At 36.0% G+C, this 20,154-nt stretch overlaps 6 protein-coding genes across 25 annotated transcripts in view; 4 read left to right on the top strand and 2 right to left on the bottom strand.

Moving 5' to 3' along the window:
- lmo7a (LIM domain 7a) overlaps window positions 1-853 on the bottom strand; it is a 55,441-nt gene extending 54,588 nt beyond the window's left edge. For 3 of the 12 annotated variants that reach the window (XM_051904869.1, XM_051904865.1, XM_051904871.1), the window contains exon 1: window positions 502-848. In XM_051904869.1, the coding sequence (XP_051760829.1) occupies window positions 502-570 (69 nt within the window). In that variant the 5' untranslated portion in view covers window positions 571-848. Of the gene's footprint in view, window positions 1-501 lie in introns of all 12 variants that reach the window. The other 9 variants (XM_051904868.1, XM_051904876.1, XM_051904872.1 and 6 more) reach the window with 5 other exon arrangements.
- An 860-nt stretch (window positions 854-1,713) lies between these two features.
- uchl3 (ubiquitin carboxyl-terminal esterase L3 (ubiquitin thiolesterase)) lies at window positions 1,714-6,930 on the bottom strand. Of its 4 annotated transcripts, XM_051904881.1 has the most exons (9): window positions 6,764-6,930; window positions 6,603-6,614; window positions 6,131-6,259; window positions 4,566-4,722; window positions 4,374-4,459; window positions 4,172-4,219; window positions 2,664-2,739; window positions 2,454-2,512; window positions 1,714-2,296 (listed from the first exon to the last, which is right to left on the bottom strand). In XM_051904881.1, the coding sequence occupies exons 1-9, from the start codon at window positions 6,803-6,805 to the stop codon at window positions 2,213-2,215; spliced, it is 693 nt and encodes a 230-aa protein (XP_051760841.1). In that variant the 5' UTR covers window positions 6,806-6,930; the 3' UTR covers window positions 1,714-2,212. The 4 variants fall into 4 exon arrangements, with proteins under 4 accessions (XP_051760841.1, XP_051760842.1, XP_051760840.1 ...); XM_051904882.1 differs by lacking the exon at window positions 6,603-6,614; XM_051904880.1 differs by lacking the exon at window positions 6,603-6,614 and having other exon boundaries at window positions 6,683-6,897.
- A 140-nt stretch (window positions 6,931-7,070) lies between these two features.
- sgo2 (shugoshin 2) lies at window positions 7,071-12,479 on the top strand. Of its 3 annotated transcripts, none has more exons than XM_051904877.1 (8): window positions 7,071-7,548; window positions 7,632-7,742; window positions 7,853-8,028; window positions 8,324-8,401; window positions 8,578-8,617; window positions 9,555-11,522; window positions 11,640-11,745; window positions 12,114-12,479. In XM_051904877.1, the coding sequence occupies exons 1-8, from the start codon at window positions 7,482-7,484 to the stop codon at window positions 12,196-12,198; spliced, it is 2,631 nt and encodes an 876-aa protein (XP_051760837.1). In that variant the 5' UTR covers window positions 7,071-7,481; the 3' UTR covers window positions 12,199-12,479. The 3 variants fall into 3 exon arrangements, with proteins under 3 accessions (XP_051760837.1, XP_051760838.1, XP_051760839.1); XM_051904878.1 differs by having other exon boundaries at window positions 11,643-11,745; XM_051904879.1 differs by having other exon boundaries at window positions 11,691-11,745.
- An 85-nt stretch (window positions 12,480-12,564) lies between these two features.
- Window positions 12,565-15,982, top strand: LOC127518341 (uncharacterized protein C2orf80-like). Of its 2 annotated transcripts, XM_051904886.1 has the most exons (10): window positions 12,565-12,766; window positions 13,043-13,103; window positions 13,180-13,316; window positions 13,470-13,551; window positions 13,743-13,822; window positions 13,921-14,011; window positions 14,103-14,180; window positions 14,815-14,902; window positions 15,028-15,128; window positions 15,257-15,982. In XM_051904886.1, the coding sequence occupies exons 3-10, from the start codon at window positions 13,276-13,278 to the stop codon at window positions 15,323-15,325; spliced, it is 630 nt and encodes a 209-aa protein (XP_051760846.1). In that variant the 5' UTR covers window positions 12,565-12,766; window positions 13,043-13,103; window positions 13,180-13,275; the 3' UTR covers window positions 15,326-15,982. The 2 variants fall into 2 exon arrangements, with proteins under 2 accessions (XP_051760846.1, XP_051760845.1); XM_051904885.1 differs by lacking the exons at window positions 12,565-12,766; window positions 13,043-13,103; window positions 13,180-13,316 and having other exon boundaries at window positions 13,341-13,551.
- On the top strand, window positions 15,915-16,997 carry LOC127518342 (gamma-crystallin M2-like). Of its 2 annotated transcripts, XM_051904888.1 has the most exons (3): window positions 15,915-16,064; window positions 16,218-16,460; window positions 16,671-16,997. In XM_051904888.1, exons 1-3 carry the CDS (start codon window positions 16,056-16,058, stop codon window positions 16,944-16,946), a joined length of 528 nt encoding a protein of 175 aa, XP_051760848.1. In that variant the 5' UTR covers window positions 15,915-16,055; the 3' UTR covers window positions 16,947-16,997. The 2 variants fall into 2 exon arrangements, with proteins under 2 accessions (XP_051760848.1, XP_051760847.1); XM_051904887.1 differs by lacking the exon at window positions 15,915-16,064 and having other exon boundaries at window positions 16,071-16,460.
- A 1,436-nt stretch (window positions 16,998-18,433) lies between these two features.
- Window positions 18,434-19,136, top strand: crygm7 (crystallin, gamma M7). Of its 2 annotated transcripts, none has more exons than XM_051906998.1 (3): window positions 18,434-18,442; window positions 18,521-18,792; window positions 18,887-19,136. In XM_051906998.1, the coding sequence occupies exons 1-3, from the start codon at window positions 18,434-18,436 to the stop codon at window positions 19,134-19,136; spliced, it is 531 nt and encodes a 176-aa protein (XP_051762958.1). The 2 variants fall into 2 exon arrangements, with proteins under 2 accessions (XP_051762958.1, XP_051762959.1); XM_051906999.1 differs by having other exon boundaries at window positions 18,521-18,763; window positions 18,864-19,136.
- Window positions 19,137-20,154: the final 1,018 nt, after the last annotated feature.

Consider the following 20,154-nt stretch of genomic DNA (forward strand, 5'->3'; position numbering starts at 1 on the left):
CATTTTAGAATAAATAATATAATAAATAATCAAAACCAGAGTATCTCTGTTTTGTCAATTTGACCGTGATATGAAGTGCAACAGGGTACTAGAAATGCTAAGTGTGAACTTTATGGGTTAAAGAAAAATTAATATAATGATGCATTAAAGTGAAAATGTAAATTCTGTCCTCATTTAGTCACACTCATCATTTGGTAAAAGTAAATGTGAACAGACTACTCTCAAGCTAATCATAAGATGAACAAACATTAATAATGTATTCATCATAAAGTTTTTGGAAATACTCACACATTTTGCATGCAACACCAAATGTTATTTTTTGTCAGCTTTTATAAATTCTTATCAATGTTAAAGACGAATTCAACAGGTCTGTTTGGGTATAACTCAGCATGAGAGCTAATGAATAGATTCTCATTTTAGTTCCCTCATAACTTGGCAGTATCAAGTGTCATTTCCCTGAACTCTCTTTATTTAAATGAGAGCATGTGTGAAAGTTCTTACCTCAATCCATCTCTGTGCTTCTGAGTAAGCAGCCTCATAACCCACTGCACTCTGCGGTCGCCACTCCATCACCGGTCTTAAGTGGTGAAGCTGTAATGAAACAGGCGTCTACACTCCAAGAGCGCGCGCAACACGCGCGTAGTCAAGACGCAATCGTTGTTTCACCGCGTCGCGTGAATATGTTTAAGACTACCAGGTTTCTTTAAAAAACAAAAAAACAAAAAAAAACAAAAAAACAAAAGAAGTCAGCCGGTAAAACGCTTTTCTTATTCGACTACCAGTATCAAAACTATCACTCTGTCGAACGTCAAAGACCAACCCTGCTATAACAACCGTAAAGGACTCAGTGTAAACTCTTAAATCTCTTGTTCTTTTACCTACTCCAGAGAAACTTTAGAGTTGCGTTGTGTACTTTATACGCCCCCTAGTGCGTCAGGATTCACACCTAAAATACTGTCAGGTTACGTTACAGGTGCCGAGGGTACAATAAAGCGCCACTGGGAGAGAAAAAAAACGTCTAAGATTTAGTTAAACACATATTTACAAGTACAGAGTACAGAGTGAAAACAGTTAAAGATCAGAAGAATATAAATAAAAATGGTAAATCTAATTTAATAATCATTTTGATTTTTAGAGTGTAAGTACTAGTTAATATGCAAATAAGGGATGGATTTCAGTCAGCTAGTCATTATGGCTAAATTATTTTAATTATTATTATATACAAAAAAAAAAAAGTTTATTACGTGAGAAGACAAGAGATCTTCCAGTAACACTGACCCAATTAACCTATCAGCATTTTTTTTCTTTTTTGCAATAATAACCAGCTGACCGTACATTGTCTGCTTATTACAAGGATATTCATGAAATAATTCACAAAAAAATCATCACAGCTATGTGGGGAAACAAAGGTTTCTAGAATTTCCATGGACAACAGTCATTATTCATACACATGTGACTGCTTAATTTGGTATAAAAACAATAACATATTTATCTTAAATATAATTAAATCTTCCAATCATATATAATTCTGAATCAATTATTTTTGTTAACATATTTTAATTTATTTTTAGAGAACACTGCTGTTTTGAATGGAAAAAAGTATGGATGTAAAAAACAAAAGACAGAAATTAATCATTGCTTATTATTCAGGAGTATTCAGGAAGTGGAACTGTTGTCACTCAGTACAGCAATAAGGTCAACATGAGATGAAAACATTGGACATTTGTTCTTTATTGTTTTAGTCTTAACTGAATTTTTTCTGTATTCTTGAGAAAACAGTATTTAGAAGTAGGACACCATATGTAATGAAACATTGGCATCGGTGTAACACTTCTGTGAGAACAGCACATTTTGTGTGTAAATATTCATCATGAGAACTTTTATTTTAAATGGCTTCTTTTCTGGCAGAAAAATACCATTAGGTCAATTAGTATCATTAACACAGAATACATTTCATATCATTTTAAAGGAATGAACACAAAAAAGTAGTTCAGTCAGATTGTGTCAACTTTCAGATACAAAATTATGCATGTACAATTTTTGATATTGGCTAATTTTAATTTGCTTCTCATTTGCCTTGTGGTCAAAACTTTCAACAAACTTTAATTTCAAGCAGTCAAAACTGAACCTTTAAACCTTTAGCATTTATACAATAAAGTATTCAGCACTTCTGAACAATTGGCAGTTTTTCTTTCAGGTAAAATTAGAACATTTATGCTTTGGAAAGAGCCACGACAGTGAAGCGGAGCTCCTGGGGATCACGTGCCATGAACTTCTTGCAGACCTCTGCAGAATCCTGTAGATCAGTCAAAAACATATGGGCAAATGCATAAACCCCAGGCACCAAACTGTTTAAACAATTTAAACAATGCCTACAAACAAAACAAGTTCCAAATATACATCTTTGTCAGAGAGTCTATACATCTATAGAATGCGAGTGAGAAACATCATACCTCAAGAAATGTGTCCTCTGTGGTTTTCCCATGAACAATTGGAAAAGGTTTACGTCCATCTGAAACACATGAACAAAACATTAACACCCGTAATAATTATGTACAAAAATATGATGTATATTTCTTTAAATAGTTGCTGATAAATTTTGTTTGCATAAAACAAGCACCTAAAACAAAATGACAAATATACATTTATTTAAATTTACCTACCCAGTTCATATAAATGTCCCTCAACATTTACAAAGGCAATAAAATGCAAATCCACTTTTTCATCTAAACTTGGAGCCTATAAAGTTGAGCAGAACAAATTAGCAGGTTAGACTTTTTCTATGACACTGGAGTAGCAACAAGTGATAAAAGCAGAACTGAGATCCAACACTATGAGAATGCTAAAGGCCTCAGAGTCAAAGAAAACAAGAAGGTCATCAAGAATTAAGAAAGCCATCTCAGACCTTTGGAAAGAAGTGAAACCAGATTGAAAGGGGTTTTATAGGTTATACTGTAGGTAGATGTGACTGCAGCAACAATTTTTGGGTGTGCAAGTTCAGACGCATTTAAAATGGGTCTCTTATACGCAAGACAGCAGCAATTTTCAAGTTTAATAGGGCAGAGGCAGAAACAAGAGGTTTATTAAGTGGAAGATCGGGACAGTCATAAGCATGTTCTGAGAAATACTCAGTCAAGCTCACAGGATGATAGGATAGACGGAATTCCACTCGTGATTTTTTTTAAAGCTTTTACGAGTCTTGAAAAAAGCGGTTGCTAACAAGTTGCTAAATGGGACTACAGACTTTCTCAGGGAAATTAAACATCATCACACTGAACAGGTAAACTCATCTACACACTAGTCCGCTTTAACAGCCTCATAGTGTTTATAATTGCGCTCTTGCAAACTATTGTAATTCACACTTTCAGGGAAAATGTTTTAATAAAGACTGAAAGAGTTGCTGGAAGCCCAATGGTGGTGGTAATGTCGACTGACTGTTGTGTAGTTCACTTATAGCCTAAGGCTAGCTTTTCATTTCTGGTGATTGCAAGTTGTATTCTTTGTGAAGATTATCTTGGTGGATAACATGTCTAAGTATCATAAACTTTTATAGATCATAGAGCTTATTTTTTGTGATAATTCAAAAGCCTATGGAAAAATCCTATTGGGTTTTTGTTGAGGGAAACAGTGTTAAACTTCTGGGTTGGCCTACAAAAATACGTCATCACTGCAGCACTATTGTCCCTCCCTTGAGCCAGTGGGGAAGTTAATGTTTTTGATTAAAGATTAGAGAACACATGAATTTTAAAGAAAAAAAATGGATAAATCATTTACAATAAACGCTGCAATATTCCATAAAAAATTTTTTTTTTAAAAAATTAAGAATTGTTGATTTTGATTTAATGTGACTTTTAAAAAAATATGTCCATATCAGACAACCCACATATGCAAAACGTGTTGTGTTAATATATGGTCCGGAATTAATTATAAATTAAACAAATAAATGGAAGCTCTGCCTCTTTGTCTCCATTCTCTAAAAGAAACAAGGACTAACATTTTAATATTAGCAATATGGGTCTGCATGTCAAAATGTCTGCTACTTCAACAAAAGAAAAACATAACATGGAACATTCAGCAATGGGATAAAACTTCAAAATATGTGCAGATTCTTGGTATTGTTTTGAATGCTGTACTAACAACTACTCAACTACTGTATTTAGCTAATACCTACCTCTGTTTGTCCTTCCTGAGCGCTTGACTCATGTGTTACTCGGATACTCTGAAATCATAAAAATATCAGTATCAGGAATAAAGGTTTAGTTTGGTTAATTCCTTCAGAGATTTGCTGAGAACAGTCAGAAGTAATTTAAACTTTGAAAAACCATTAGTTCCAGTTGGAAACTGCTGCACTAAAATACACAATATTTTATCACCTCATCTTTTTCAAGGAAAGTTGCCTTTTCTTCTGGGCTCATCTTTGCAGACTGCAGTAAAAATGCCTTAAGTGGTGAATTGGGCTCTTTAAAAGAACATACCACAAATATATTAAACATACAAACGAACTGACTAGAATACTTTTCAAAATAAGGGAAATGACTCTGAAAATGATCAACACTGATACTTACCAAACTCCAGATGCCTTTGATTGTTTGCCACAGCATGAATCAGCCCTATTGTACCACAAGCATTGCCGATGGTTTGTTTCATGAAGTAGACATCTGAGGACACCTCTTGTCCTTGTGCCTTAATTTTTGCCTCCTCCTCTTGTCTAAAGGTTTCATACTACATTGAGGAAAACAATTATATTACTAAAAATAAATCTACAGTAAATATAAAAGATAGTAATAAAAAAAGAATGACAAAGACGCTTCATTCTACTGACTGGAATGGAATCTGATTATGAATATAGAGTTTATTCATACATGAGTAACATTCGTTTTGCTACGTTTCACAGAACCAAGATATGCTGTTGTTGTAATGTTAACTATAATAACAGGACAGTTTTGACAGTCATTGTTTGTCTGGAGCTGGTGTGCTGCTGGCGACTAAGAACCAACTCTTGCTTGTATATATTCCTGTGCGTGTTGACGTTGTACACATGAGCAGCACTACACATGCGTGTGACGCTTACGCAGGAGCTGGCCAATAATGAGTCAGCGTTCTGACGTAGTACACGAAAGCACTGCACTGCATCAACTGCATAGGAGACTGACATGGAAGAGATTGTTGAATATTTATATAAAAATTATTTGTGTATTGTTTTTGCACACAAAAGGTATTATCATCACTTCATAAAATTAAGGTTGAACCACTGCAGTCACGTGGACTATTTTAACAATGTCTTTAGTACCTTTCTGGGCCTTGACATTGAGAGAGCACTCAGATTTCATCAAAAATATCTTCATTTGTGTTCTGAAGATGAACGAAGGTCTTATGGGTATGGAACGACATGAGGGTGAGTAATTAATGACAGAAATTTCATTTTTGGGTGAACTAACCTTTTAAAATGTTATCATGAGGGTGGCTCGAATGTTGTGACGTGTATGATTTTGTGTGCATGTATGTCTAAACACCTGTCTATGTACTGTATATAATTAATATTTGTAAATGCTTAACATGCACTCTATAATTATGCCTCTTTTTTCCTTTCTTTCTTTCTTTGTTTGGGGTTAGGGATGGAGTGGGAATAATATTTTTCACTATTTTCTTGTACCTGTATACTGTTTTTATTGTAAAAGTTTAATAAACAGATTAAGCAAAAAAAGATCTTTCTTCCTTCCCATAGTGCATGAGAACTGTGACTTGCTTAGTAATGTGGCACAATGTCTTTAAGTAGGTTTTCCATTTACCTAAGAAGACCTGGCAAACTATTTCTCAAACCTGTCTGAGATTGATTCCAGTTATCTAAAAAGATATGAGAAATAAAACAAACAAACAAACACTACACTTTCTTTGAAAAACTAAAATCGGATTGTTTATTGTACTAAAATTGTACTTGCATAATGCATTTGGAACACAGTGTAATTTATATATATATATTATATATATTATATATATAGGGAAAGAGTTGATGCCAGCAACAACCATATCCATTTTCACCTCCACCATCATTTACAAATAGACAACTAACTATAAATACAAAGCTTGTTTATGGACATGGAGTCTATATGAGTGTAAAGTGCAGTCATACCTTCTCTGTTATAGGGAAGAGCAAAAGTACAGCGCACACAGGCCTTGGCACCAAACTGAGAACTTCGGGTTCCAGACCGTACACATCCCCAAACTGCCAGGTGGGTACCAAGCCAAGCTGCCTTAAAAACTTAAAAAGGTATAACACAACATATAGATTAAATACAAATCATATAAGACTAGTAAAAGGGGCAGAAATGTATATACAAAGACACCCAAGGGCCTACAAAATCCAAAAGCATTTCTGTTTAAACATATGAATAAACTAATGTGGAACATAAAATACATTTTACATTAGTACAAATGCAATAAAGTTATAAACAATATATAAAGCGCAGTATTGTTGATAAACATAATAAATCAAAGCTGATGTAATTAGCTTTATCACAAGCGTGCTTTAATAAACCTGATTCATTCATTTGGCACAAGTTTTGAATCCTAGACACACCCAGATAGTCGAGACATCTACTCACTTGGTTCATAACCTGAAAAGCAGACACAGAACACAAAACAGTATCATATAAAAAATGATGTCAAATGAGCTGCAGCTTACCGTTCCTGCTAAAATGAACCCATGTAAGATATAAAATTCAATTAACGGCGAAGGATCGTGAGATAGGGGAGGCATTCATACCTCTGGGTTAGCTTCCAGTGGTAACCAGCGCTGGCCCTCCATCTCAGATTAAACCCCGTCTGATATCCTAAATAAAAAAGATGATATTGCTACCACCACTAATGGTGTGGACTCTTTGACAGCTGGGGAGGAAGTTCAATGGAATATGTGCGCGCGCGTATGTGAATTCAGCGACCGGTCTAATGTCTCAACGGAAATGCAGGTTTAAATTCCAAAATAAAAGTAGTCACTTGATCAGGGTTAATCATAGAAACGATCTTTTATATTAGGGACAACGGGCTTTATGCGGCATCATTCGTGTTGTAGTGTCACGAACACGAAGGTATTTGATACTCTCACCTCTCACCACGTTTACAAGTACATCAGTCGATATTGTGGTCAGGCCTTTATTATGAAATTTTTCCGTTTTGTGTTTTGTAATTATTTTATCCTTTATTTGCTTATTATTATTCTTTCTTAACGTTACTCTATTTTTATGTTACTGATATTATGACCAGGTCCGTCAGAAGTTGTTACTTAGTGGCTGGGTTCGCTGTGATGTTGAAGGCTGCTACGTTACAGATTTAGTCCAGTGGGTGGCGGTACTCAACAACAGTTGATTCCATAAACGCTATTAACCGCAAGCGAAGAAGAATTTTAAGATTCCGCGCGATGTTTGTTTTTAAATTTGTATAAACTGATTTAATTTGTATGCGAAGTATTTGTTATCTGAATAGAAATGCATTATAACAAGAATAAAGATGATCCTCGTCAAGCTTCGAGTTTGTCGTCTTCTTTTATTGCTGGTGAGTAGTCAGAATGTAGCATTATATTCTTAACCTCAGGGTTTTATTCCGATATTGTATAACCAGGCCTGTCTTTTCTACAGTCCCCAATGATAAAACGTTGATAATGTCGTCTAAGGAGAAGAAGGAAAACATACGACTGGGCAAACAGACGGCGTCTGTATACGCAGCCAAGATAAAGACGAAAATACACAGTAAGAAATACTCTCAAATGCCTAACGGGTTCAGCTGTCTGCAGGACTTGTAACTATGTTATAAGTTGACAGATGACAATAACGATAATAATAATAATAATATTTTTCAGATACCTCATCATTCTTCAAGCTCTCTTTGAAAAGCAACAACAAGGCCCTGGCCCTGGCTCTGGTTGCTCAGAAGAAGAGGAGCAGAGAGCTGGAAGCAGAGGTGGTGCGGTTGAGGAAAGATGCGCAGACCACTACTTTTGATCTTGCTTATCAGCGTCATAAAAACAAACAATTGGTGAGCCTGTTAGAAAAGTGGTGAAGTCTGGTTACATGGAATTTAATTGTTTAGGTTTGTTATTGTAAGTAACTAACTAATGTTAGGCTCTTTGTATTAACTTAGAGTCTTGTTGTATTAACTTAGATTAACCAGACTCTTATACTTGTATACTGTACATGCACAAATCAAAGTCACTCTTAGATTAATTGAACATTTTGAACTTGTACTGTAGTTTAAAAACACTTTAAAGAACATGCATAAATAGTTTTTTTACCAATAGGTGTAGTTAATGTAGTTTGTTTTCTTTCTCTAGTTTGCTATTATACGAGAGTTTTATGACTCTTCCCTTAACTGGATGACAAAGGCTGTTGACATTTTTTGTAATGATGAGGTAAGCAGTCAATATACTTTTAAGTTATATGGTTGTTAATAATCTGAATAATGAGCATTATTATTTTTAAGACTTCAGCCAAGCTTTGTTGATTGTTCACAAATAGCTAATTGTTAAATAGTCACAATATTATGAATTATTATTCATTAATAATTATTATTAATGTTATTTTAAAGGTTCCAGACAGTATGGACACTGAACACAACACCAGTAAAGGTATGAGAACACAGTGTAAACTGTTCATGGTATACATGTTTCCTTAAAGGGTTAGTTCACCCAAAAATGAAAATTCTGTCATTAATTACTCACCCTCATGCCGTTCAACACCCGTAAGACCTTCGTTAATCTTCGGAACACAAATTAAGATATTTTTGTTGAAATCCGATTGCTCAGTGAGGCCTCCATAGCCAGCAATGACATTTCCTCTCTCAAGATACATTAATGTACTAAAAACATAATATTATAAAGCGTCGAGAATATTTTTGGTGCGCCAAAAAAACAAAAAAAACAACTTATATAGTGATGGCCGATTTCAAAACACTGCTTCATGAAGCTTCGGAGCATTATGAATCAGCGGTTCGGAGCGCCAAAGTCACGTGATTTCAGCAGTTTGGCGGTTTGACACGCGATCCGAATCATGATTCGACACGCTGATTCATAACGCTCCGAAGCTTCCTGAAGCAGTGTTTTGAAATCGGCCATCACTATATAAGTCCTTATTGTTTTTTTGGCGCACCAAAAATATTCTCGTCGCTTTATAATGTTAATATTGAACCACTGTACTCGCATGAACTGATTTAAATATGTTTTTAGTACATTAATGGATCTTGAGAGAGGAAATGTCATTGCTGGCTATGGAGGCCTCACTGAGCCATCGGATTTCAACAAAAATATCTTAATTTGTGTTCCAAAGATTAACGAAGGTCTTACAGGTGTGGAACAACATGAGGGTGAGTAATAAATGACAGAATTTTCATTTTTGGGTGAACTAACCCTTTAACAATGTCAGTCAAGCTTTTAATAAATTTGAAAGATTGGCACTGTTAATTTATATTAGCTTAATTTCTTTCTTGTACATTACAGCTAACACAATATCTTGATGTTATTTTAATTTTAATTTGCTAGGCTATTTATCTATTTATTTATTTTTCAGACCAAATTTTTGAAATGGAGAAAGAGGTTGAGAGTTTGCAAGAGAGACTGTTGTGTCCACAGCAGGACCATGTTGAGTCTGAACCAGTGAATACAGCTATGGTCAAAAAAGCTACTGCCTGTGATGTTCTCAGCCAAGAGAGAGACAGTCCAGCACAGCAAAACACCCTAAATGACTCTGAAATGGACATAACCGTTAATGACAGTGCTGCTGAAATTGTAATAGTTGACACAAATGCAAGAAGAATCTCTGAAGTTACAGAAGAACATCAGGAAAAAAAGGATTTGTGTCTGTCAGGAAAAGGTATTGAGAGTGTATCTAAAGAGGGCGACTCTCTAATTGAATTTAGTAGATCAGATTCTACATCGGCTGGGCCAAAAGAGTTGACCACTGTGACACAGCAGTGCTCTCCCACTGTTCAGAATGAGGTGGTGAATGGGCATGAAACAGAATCAATAACTGCACGCAGGAAGACTCATGTCACCTCTCGTTGTACTAAAAGTAGCAGGCGCACATGCAAACGAAAAGATCCAAACCCAGATCCAAGGAAAACGTACCTAATCTCCCAAGATCCTCCTAAGGACATTTTTAATGATTGTTTCAGTGATCTTGAGCTTCAGATTTCTGAAAGAAGCGAGGCAATTTCTTCAGATGGACATATTTCAAGTAAAGCTGCTAAAAGCAAAGCAAAAGATTCTCATGTCACTCAGGAACCCAGGAGAACATTTATAGTTCAAGACGAGCAAAGACCTCAGAAGAGCAGGGGGACCAAAGTCTCATACCTTATGGATCACAGTTTATCGTATGTGCATGAAAATGTTGAGTCTGCTGGTACTGCATGCCCAGAGACTGCTGGTACTGATGTGCATGTAAGTGAGAGAGCAGTTCAAGTCAAAAAACACAAAAACAAGTCTCTGACACAGTTTGAAAAGTGCAACACACAAAAAAACAGAGGAACGTTTGTGGTACAGCCAAGTCAATCATTCATCAACAGGAATTTCATTTTGAACGAGACCGATATATTAGATGATCCCAAGAGTCCAGAAGGATCACAGGAGGTAGCACCAGAAACCCAAATGACACCTCAAGATATTGGTTTAGACACTATTGCACAACAGCACAAGGAGCATGTTTCTCATGAGATATTGAAGGAAAACGCCTATCATCCAGAATGTTCACAAGATGTGCATAGCAGCCTTGTACAGGAAGCCCCTGAATTTCCTGTTAAAGCTAAGAAACACAGAAAAGAGGGGGCAAATAAAATAAAGAAATCGAATGCTGCAGTAAAAGAAAAATCCAAAGCATTAACAAAGAAACAAAACAGTTGTGCTTTGGGTATGCAAGAAAATGTGTCGACTGAAAAGCAAGATGTGATTGATCTTCAGAACGGAGCAGGATACAGGTCTTTGTCTAATACTTTACAACTACCAGGGATATCTCATTGCTCAGAGGAGGACCTCAGGGATGAACATGATGCAGCAACCTCTGAAATATGCTGCCCTTCCTCTGTTGACAAGATTGATCAGGCTGGCCATATCAACATGGATTCTCTTAACATAGATCTGGACCAAACCAACCAAGCTTATGAGAGCAGGTGCAGGAAAACGTACGTAATTTCATCTTCTCATAAATCACCAAGTAAAGAAATGACTGACAGTGGTGCTTCCAGCAGAACATCATCTTCTGAACATCATCTTCTCACAAATGAAACGGATGATGTTTCAGCTGTAATGAACTCAAGCATGTTTATTATGGAAAAATACAATGTGACTTCAGACCGTTTTAGTGAAAACACGAAAGACCTTCAGTTCACAGAGGAGAGGCCTCCATGGGAGACCCTTGATGGTTACCCTGAAACACTCTCAGATGAAAGCCCTGCCCACAGCCCTCAACCAGAGGCCCGCTCTCAAACTATGAACATTTACCAGGACCAGGACCAGGACTCAGACTTGAGGCACCAAGCTCCAGGTAAACCTTACATATTTGTCTAAATGCTTTGCCATTGTATTTTGAAAGGTGAAACAAATAATTTAATTTTCTTCATTTTAAATATTTGTATTTTATACATTTTTATTCTGCGAACAGAAGATGGCAGGGTTATGAAGAGTCTAACAAATACAGACATTAACTCTTTAGGGAGAACGCGAAGAAGAGCGGCACCGGTCTCCTACAAAGAACCAACTCTCAATTGGTGAGTCACACTTGAATAATTATAATTATAACACTTGAAATATACAATATGCAATAAAAAATATACCCCCAGTTTCACAGACAAGGCTTAAGCTAGTCCTAAAATGCATGTTTGAGCTTTTTATAATGAAAAGCATCTTGCACTGACATATCTTAAAATATATGTCACTGCCAAGATGAACACCAGTAATGTCTTTTATAAGGTACGTTTAAAAGCTACTTAAATGTCCTGATTGAACTAAGGCCTAATCCTAGCTTAGTCTAAGCCCTGTCTGTGAAACCGGGCCATTACGTATTTCTGCCTTGATACAGAATCTGTAATTTTGGATAACTTTTATATTTTCTTTTTTTATTGATTTATTTTTGCAGCAAAATGAGGCGTGGGGACAAATACTCTGATACAAAATTCTTAAACTCTCCGGTGTTCAAAGATAAAAAGAAGAAGCGAACTTAGGAGTGATTTTCCCATTGTGTGATTTGTCTTTTATTTATTTTTTCTTTTTGTTATCTTGTTTTATTATATTTTGTCTTTTTTATGCAATTCTAATGTTTAATAGATTTTGATCTTAAAGTGAGCATTTTTAAATCACAGCTGTTAATTTGCTGTCAGAGCATAGTTTCTTTTTTGTACATTTAGGACATTTTGTTTTAAATTTAAATGATATTTATTTCTGTGGTTAATAAAGAGAACCTGCTCTATTTGCATTTTATTATTAAATTGATTCTGCTTTCCAACCCTAAGTTGTTCCTTCTGATCATATGGAAGTAATCTCTAATCTCTTTACTAACAAATTTCATATGGAAGTTGTATCTGTGTGTTATGTAACCGAGCACTGGCCGACAGTGTTACAGTGATTAAAGGACTGAATGAATAATTTAGAGGTCTGTTCACCTGAGATGACTACAATTCTGAGATCGAGTAGGAGTGTCTGTTCAACCAGTTTATACTGTCTAAAAGTACAACACTCAAGCTTCTGATAGAGTCATCTTGCTATCAGGAAGTGTTAGTATCAGAGTTCTAGGTAAGTTTTGATGTTTTCTTTGTTTACAACTTTCACGAAGGATGATTTTCTGTTTGTAGAGGTGATCAGTCTTTGCATCAAGGCATAAGTAGATGCATTACATTCAAATGTAATTGGTTTATATTCATGGACTGTTTTTATTTCATTAGTAACTTTTTGAAGAATCCCGATATTATTTTTGCAAATGTAAATCTTATCAGATGCCTTGGGTAACCTAACACTTGTCTGTTAGATACCCTGTCAAACGTTCTTCTCACTTTTCCTATTCATTGGAAGGCAACGTTTGCAGTTTGCTTCCTGTGTTTAGTGTTGCCCCTGGCAGAGGATTAAGTACTAGGTAAAGTTAAACTCATGATGTTGTTGTTGTTGTTGTTGTTTTTAAAAAACCTATAATGTTTATTTCATTTTCCTAGCATTACTGTTATAGTGGAATTTCAACTATTGTTCCAGACTGAATTTTGGAATAAAGACTTGTTCAGAATTAAGTGTCTCAACTGAGTGTCTACAACATGGAGGCCAAGCGAGTGAAGAGGGATGTTAAAACTTTGCTGTAAGTAGTGTGAAATAAATTTTATTGAACTCTATCAGGATAAACATGATCATAAATTATTCATATGCAAGGATACACATTTAGAACAAATCTTAAAGCTTTTAACTTCTGCTGCTGCATATATACTGTATATATATTTTTAACATCTTTTAGTGGTGAATATATTGGACAGCGACTCAGAGAAAATGGTTTTGATCCAAAAGGGAAAAGCACTTTTACAATGTTAGATGATTTGGTAAGTGATCAATATTAAAGAATCAGATTGATTTCAAAGGTTACTGTATATTGTCCTATTGAGATGGAAAGTTTAGTTATTATTAGTTGAGGTTGCTTTTATGTTATAATCAAAAATGTTATGGCAAAAAAAAAAATTAAACTAGCTTTAAGCTTTTATTGCTAAATATGCATCTTTACACCTTCATATAGGCCCATTACGACTTGGCTATAAGTGTGGCTTTGTGGTGGCTCAATAAAGATGACGGGAAGAATGCAGAGAACAACTACATGTGAGTAATTTATATAACTGGTATTTGTGTATGTTCAATAGTTTGTATGAAAACACTGCATAAATAGCATAAATCACATTTAACCTCTGTCTTTATAGAGGAATTGGCAGTTTACGACATATTAGCCAGTACCCTAATCGCCTGGAAAGAGAAGCAATGATCCTTTCTTCCTTTGCTGGAATGCTTCTGGTAAGGTTCAGAAGAGAGTTTAATTAACTGGTTGCAACAGCATTTCTGGTTTTGACAACAAGTTGTATCATTTGTATCCTCTCATTTTCAGAACAGCTTACCTATAGAAGACATTCTGTCTCTGTACAGTTGCAAACCATCTGCATCTTACCCTCATAATCACAATAAGGTATTTGAGGGATAAAAATGAGTGTGATATACATCTGCTCTGTAAATAGTCTGTCACTTCACATTATACTTCTCAACCAGGAGGCCAGGACCCACTAGAGGGCCTCAACAAACATCAAAGGGGGCTGCAGGATGACTCAAAATGAATGACATTTTGTTTTTTTGTTTTTTTTAAAAATGTATTTCTTTATTTATAGTTGTGTGTATTAATCTAACTGAATTACTAAAAATGTAATAAAATATAGTAAATACAAATAGTAATAGTAAACAATAAAAAAGCAATGATATTTCTTTTAATTTTTCTCTTCGACAACTTTTGTCTTTATTAATGAATATATAGGTTTTTTTTTTACAAACTGCATCATGATTGAATACATATATCAGTGTTAATAATAAAGAAGCCTTGTTGACAGCAGAAATATTTTGTCATATATGGAGGGCCTTCAAGCTGAGAGCCGCTGCTTTATACTGTACAGACACACAGTACAGTGTCATGAAAAAGTATTCCTGATTCCCTCTTTAATTGCTTTTACCAAAAAGTTTCATGTCATCAAATTTCATTTTAGAAAATGTGAAAAAGCATAGTTTAAAATTTTCAATTTTAGTAAATTTCTGAAAAGTCTCTTCCTCAACAGGGCAACATTGTTCACCCATTCCCCCTCTCTTATCATCCATTTGCAATGCTTAGTTCATTCAAAGCAGTAGAGCGCTCAAGAAAACACAGTATGTGACCTTTTACATATATTAATCAAATCCATTGTTAATATGCATAAATTGAAAAGTGATCACTAAAAATTGAGCAAAACACTTTCTTGATTGTCTGTCATTGCCTTTTGTCTCTTTACCAGCCCAGGTGCTGAAACGCTGGATCAAAGAACACAGTAAACAGGAAGTCTCTCCAGCAACAGAGACACTGGAGTCGTCCTCCTCTTCTAGCTCCTCATTTAGTGTGAGTGTCAGTCTACTACTCATATACATTCTACCACAACTATACACTCATAAAGTTGAAAATTACCGTCGTCATGTGCTCAGATTATATACTGTAATTGTTGCACCTGTCTTTTGTGACAAATACAGGACAGTGAGGACTCTTTAAAAGATGAAACCGCTCACTATGAGGGCTCGCAAGAATCTCTGCAGGACTGAAAACAGCAGATGTCTAACAAGCAAATATCCATTTGCATGGTTTATTGTACATTGCTATGATTACACATTTATCATCCTTGCAGGTGTTTCCTGGCTTGTCTGTATTGTTAAAATAGTGGTTCTTTCCCAAGACTTTGTTCACATCTAGGTAATAATAAAGAGAGGAGATTAATTTAGATTAATCTATTTTATAAATACCAAGATGACTTGTTTTTACTGACTTTATTAATATTTGTCCAAAGAGTTCATACAGTATCTTTTAAAAATGGAAGGTGTGTATAATTATTTTGTCCATGCATTCTCAGTTTATAATAAATGTGAATGAAAATGCAATGTTAAACTTAAAATAATCAATAAAGTTCTTGAACTACATATTGACTCAGTGACACGTTGTACATTACAGACGTATTTAGTTCTTTTGATGCATTCTATGGCATAAGCAATAATTCCGTCACATAAAGCATCTCATTAGTGTCTGGATCAAACAGAGGAGGGCAGCTGAGGTCAGTAATTTGCCAGCTAGGATTTTTGATTTGATGAATCAGGGCTTTTAAATCTATGGATAGGATTAAGAGTTTGGCAGCACCATCAGAGTGCCAAATCCCAGTCATTGAGAGGACAAATAAAGTTTGATCCACCATGTTGATAGAGGTTTATAAAGCAGACCTCATGCCCTAGTTTGTTTGACTGTTTCTCTTGTTTAGGACTGTTTCCTGAGGTTCACATCAAAATGAGTAAGGTAAATGGTCAAAGACTTTTGCATTTCTTGAGGAAAGTTTAGGTTAGAATTTTGTTAGCCAAATGCTACTTATAGACGATTAACTGTACTATGACTCTACAGAACAACAGAACCAATACAGTTGTGTGCATTACTTTAATCTCTTGCTTGCAGATTATCTTTTATGAGGACAGGAACTTCCAGGGTCGCTCCTATGAGTGCGACAAAGACTGCCCAGACATGCACCCTCACTTCAGTCGATGCAACTCTATCAGAGTGGAGAGTGGCTGCTGGGTCCTGTATGAAAGACCCAACTACTCTGGTTTCCAGTATGTGCTAACCAGGGGAGAGTATCCTGAATATCAGCACTGGATGGGCTACAATGACACTATTCGCTCATGCCGTACATTTTCCTATGTGAGTAACATGCGTGTTAATGATTTCATAATATTTGTTGTGAGTTCTCATCTATCTTTTTTTAAATTTTATTTATTTTATTGTTAGTACATTATTCCATCTTTGTAGTTTACTGTTCTGCCACACAAAAAAAACTATGTTGCTCTCAGTACCTACAGTGTGTAAACCTCGTGTTGTTGACTTTAAACTTTTAAAAACATTGTTTTGCAGAAAAGTGATGGATCCTACCGCATTCGGATCTATGATCGGCCAGATTTCCAAGGTCAGATGATGGAATTCAGTGATGACTGCGAGTCCATTCATGAAAGTTTCCAGTGCCGCAGCATTCACTCTTGCAATGTCATGGATGGATACTGGACCTTCTATGAGCACCCCAGTTATCGAGGCCGTCAGTATTTTATGCCTCCTGGCGAGTATCGCAAGTTCAGCGACTGGGGTGCTGTGTGTGCCACCATCGGCTCCTTCCGCAGAATCACTGATTTTTAGAGTCCGCATTATTAAAATAATTGTGCCTTTTCTGGCATTGACTTGTCAATAAAATGCCACAAAACCATATGCTTTGCATTGTATGTATTCATGCTGCAGGTGTGTCATTGATCAAATGTATGTAGATTTCAGGCTATACCTGTATGGCATTTGTGGGGGATGCTTTAATTCCTAAAAGATAAGGGCTACACTTTATGTCAATGGTCCACTTTACTACCTACTGTATAAGAAACCTGTCAAATAACTCAGAGTATTAGTAGACTGTGTTAGGTGTTAGGGTTTGGGTAAGTAGAATATGTTGATATGTAGTTTCAAAGTTACTTATAGTCAGTAGATAGTCTGTTGGGTGACTATCAAAATAAAGTGTTAGCAGGCAGTCTACTAATATTCTAATGACTGGTAGTTGACATGTAGTTGCAAAGTTACTTATAGTTAGTAGAATGTCTAAAGTGGACCATCGAAATAAAGTGTTACCAAGATTAGTATTCCTTTATGTTTGCCAATGTAAGTGATTTAAAAATACACTGTAGGCATTACATATCTACATTAATATAGCTTTAAGGCACTTTTGCTTATGTAGGAATCAAGCAAGTTATATACTCCATAGACAGTTGGAAGCAACCACTGATTGTGGCAGATTGTAACGACAAACTAAACTTCACTATACTGGCTACCACATAGAACATACCATGCTGGTAACATTATTAGACATTGACCATTATTTTAATTAAGTAGCCATCCTACACTGGCAACATCCTGCAAAAAGCTTGAATAATTGGTGCAATACACTAGTTGGTGAAATGAATAATGGCAATGGGACTGTCGTTGATCTTATTCAGTGGTGGCTAACGTCGGTCCTGGAAAGCCATAGTCCTGCAGAGTTTAGCGCCAACCCTAACCAAACACACCTAAACAAGATAATCAAGGTCTAAAGTGTTGCTAGAAAGCTACAGGCAGGTGCGTTTTATCAGGGTTGGAGCAAAACTCTGCAGGACTGAGGCTATCCAGGACCGACGTTCGTCACCACTGATCTAACTGTACATATATGGATTTTTTTAAACAGATTCCCTCATAAAACATACGTATACATCCACTATCAGCTACACTAAAGGCATTTCACAATTTCAGAAGCAAAACTAATACGTTTCAATGAAATTATCTTATTTAAACAATCTTGCAATGTGTAATCCTAAAATAAATGCAGAATAACACTATTGTTGTGTTGTTTCCCCAGACCTTTCCAGCAGCTTTCAACAGAGCAGCTTTTACTGGAAAAACTAATGTTACGGAGGCAATCAAAGTGATTGTTTAGGGTAAAACAGACAGTCATGTTTGCAATATTCCTGTACAGTTTCTGCTGACATGAGTACACTGTGATTTAAATGACAACACGACCAGTAGTACCATTATCTTCTCAGATATATATATTTATAGTTCCAGCAGCACTTGGCACCTGCACAGGAACATTTTTCAAAGCCCCTATAAACATGGGAAAGGTCTGTATGAATTAGATTAGAATAACGTATAAGTCATATTGTTCTTCTCTCATTATCTAAATATTGTTTTCTCTATAGATTATCTTTTATGAGGACAGGAACTTTGGCGGCCGTTACCATGAGTGCATGAGTGACTGCTCTGACCTGCATTCCTACTTCAATCGCTGTCACTCCATCAGAGTAGAAAGTGGTTGCTTCATGGTTTACGACCGAACCAACTTCATGGGACACCAGTACTTTCTAAGAAAGGGCGAGTATCCCGATTACATGCGTATGATGGGAATGAATGATTGCATCAGATCCTGTCGTATGATCCCAATGGTAAAGACCGAAGCTAATCATTATCTAAAGTTATCAATGGTCTTCTTTTAATACATTAAAATTAAGCACTCAGCCTTAACTCCTGTATTTTACCCATTAGCATCGTGGGTCCTTCAGAATGAGGCTCTATGAGCGCTCTGATATGGGTGGCAGGATGATGGAGCTCACGGATGATTGCCCTAATCTTATGGACCGCTTCAATATGTTCGACTTCCATTCCTGCCATGTGATGGATGGTCACTGGCTTATGTATGAGCAGCCCAACTATATGGGCAGGCACTTCTACCTGAGGCCCGGCGAGTACAGGAGGTACAGTGACTGGGGTGGTATGAGTTCCAGGATGGGCTCTGTCAGACGAATCATGGATCTCTAATGAAAGGAGTCCTTGTGAAATGTCTGCTGTATGCCCTTTTTCACACACTAAATAAAATGGTGTCTGTGCTCAAGTGTATTCAGTTTTGTTCTTGCACCCTCTACCTGGAGGGGTCACTGCCTGATGATAACACTTGCTATAGGCTGCCAGACTACTTTACATTATTCAGAGACCTGAATAAAACTATACAGACATTTTCCAGAGACAGGTGTTGAGTGTTCTCTCTGCTTGTACTGTACATTAAAACTCACTCAAGGTGAATAACTGATAAACAGATGAAGTGTAGAAAACTTCCTGTTTAATAATATGACAAATGTTTAATGCATTGTTTATGTAGATTAACATTAAAGGGTTAGTTCACCCAAAAATGAAAATTATGTCATTAATTTCTCACCCTCATGTCGTTCTACACCCGTAAGACCTTCGTTCATCTTCGGAACACAAATTAAGATAGTTTTTATGAAATCCAGTGGCTCAGTGAGGCCTGCATCGCCAGCAAGAACACTCCCTTTTTCAATGCCCAGAAAGCTACTAAAAACATATTTAAAACAGTTCATGTGACTACAGTGGTCCAACCTTAATATTATAAAGTGACAAGAATAACAAAATAGCGACTTTATTCAACAAAATCTAGTGATGGGCGATTTCAAAACACTGCTTCATGAAGCTTCAAAGCATTATGAATCTTTTGTTTCGAATCAGTGGTTCGGATCGTGTATCAAACTGCCAAACTCACGTGAATTATTGAAGTTTCAAAACGCTTATGACGTAATGAAGCCTCGTTTACTGAAATCACGTGATTTTCTGAACGACTGATTAGAAACAAAAGATTCATAAAGCTTTGAAACTTCCTGAAGCAGAGTTTTGAAATCGCCCATCACTAGATATTGTGCAATAAAGACACTATTCTGTTATTTTTGGCACACAAAAAGTATTCTGGTCGCTTTGTAATATTAAGGTTGAACCACTGTAGTCACATGAACTGTTTTAAATATGTTTTTAGTAGCTTTATGGGCAT

This window comes from Ctenopharyngodon idella, chromosome 9, assembly GCF_019924925.1.
Source record: "Ctenopharyngodon idella isolate HZGC_01 chromosome 9, HZGC01, whole genome shotgun sequence".
Lineage (NCBI taxonomy): Eukaryota > Metazoa > Chordata > Actinopteri > Cypriniformes > Xenocyprididae > Ctenopharyngodon > Ctenopharyngodon idella.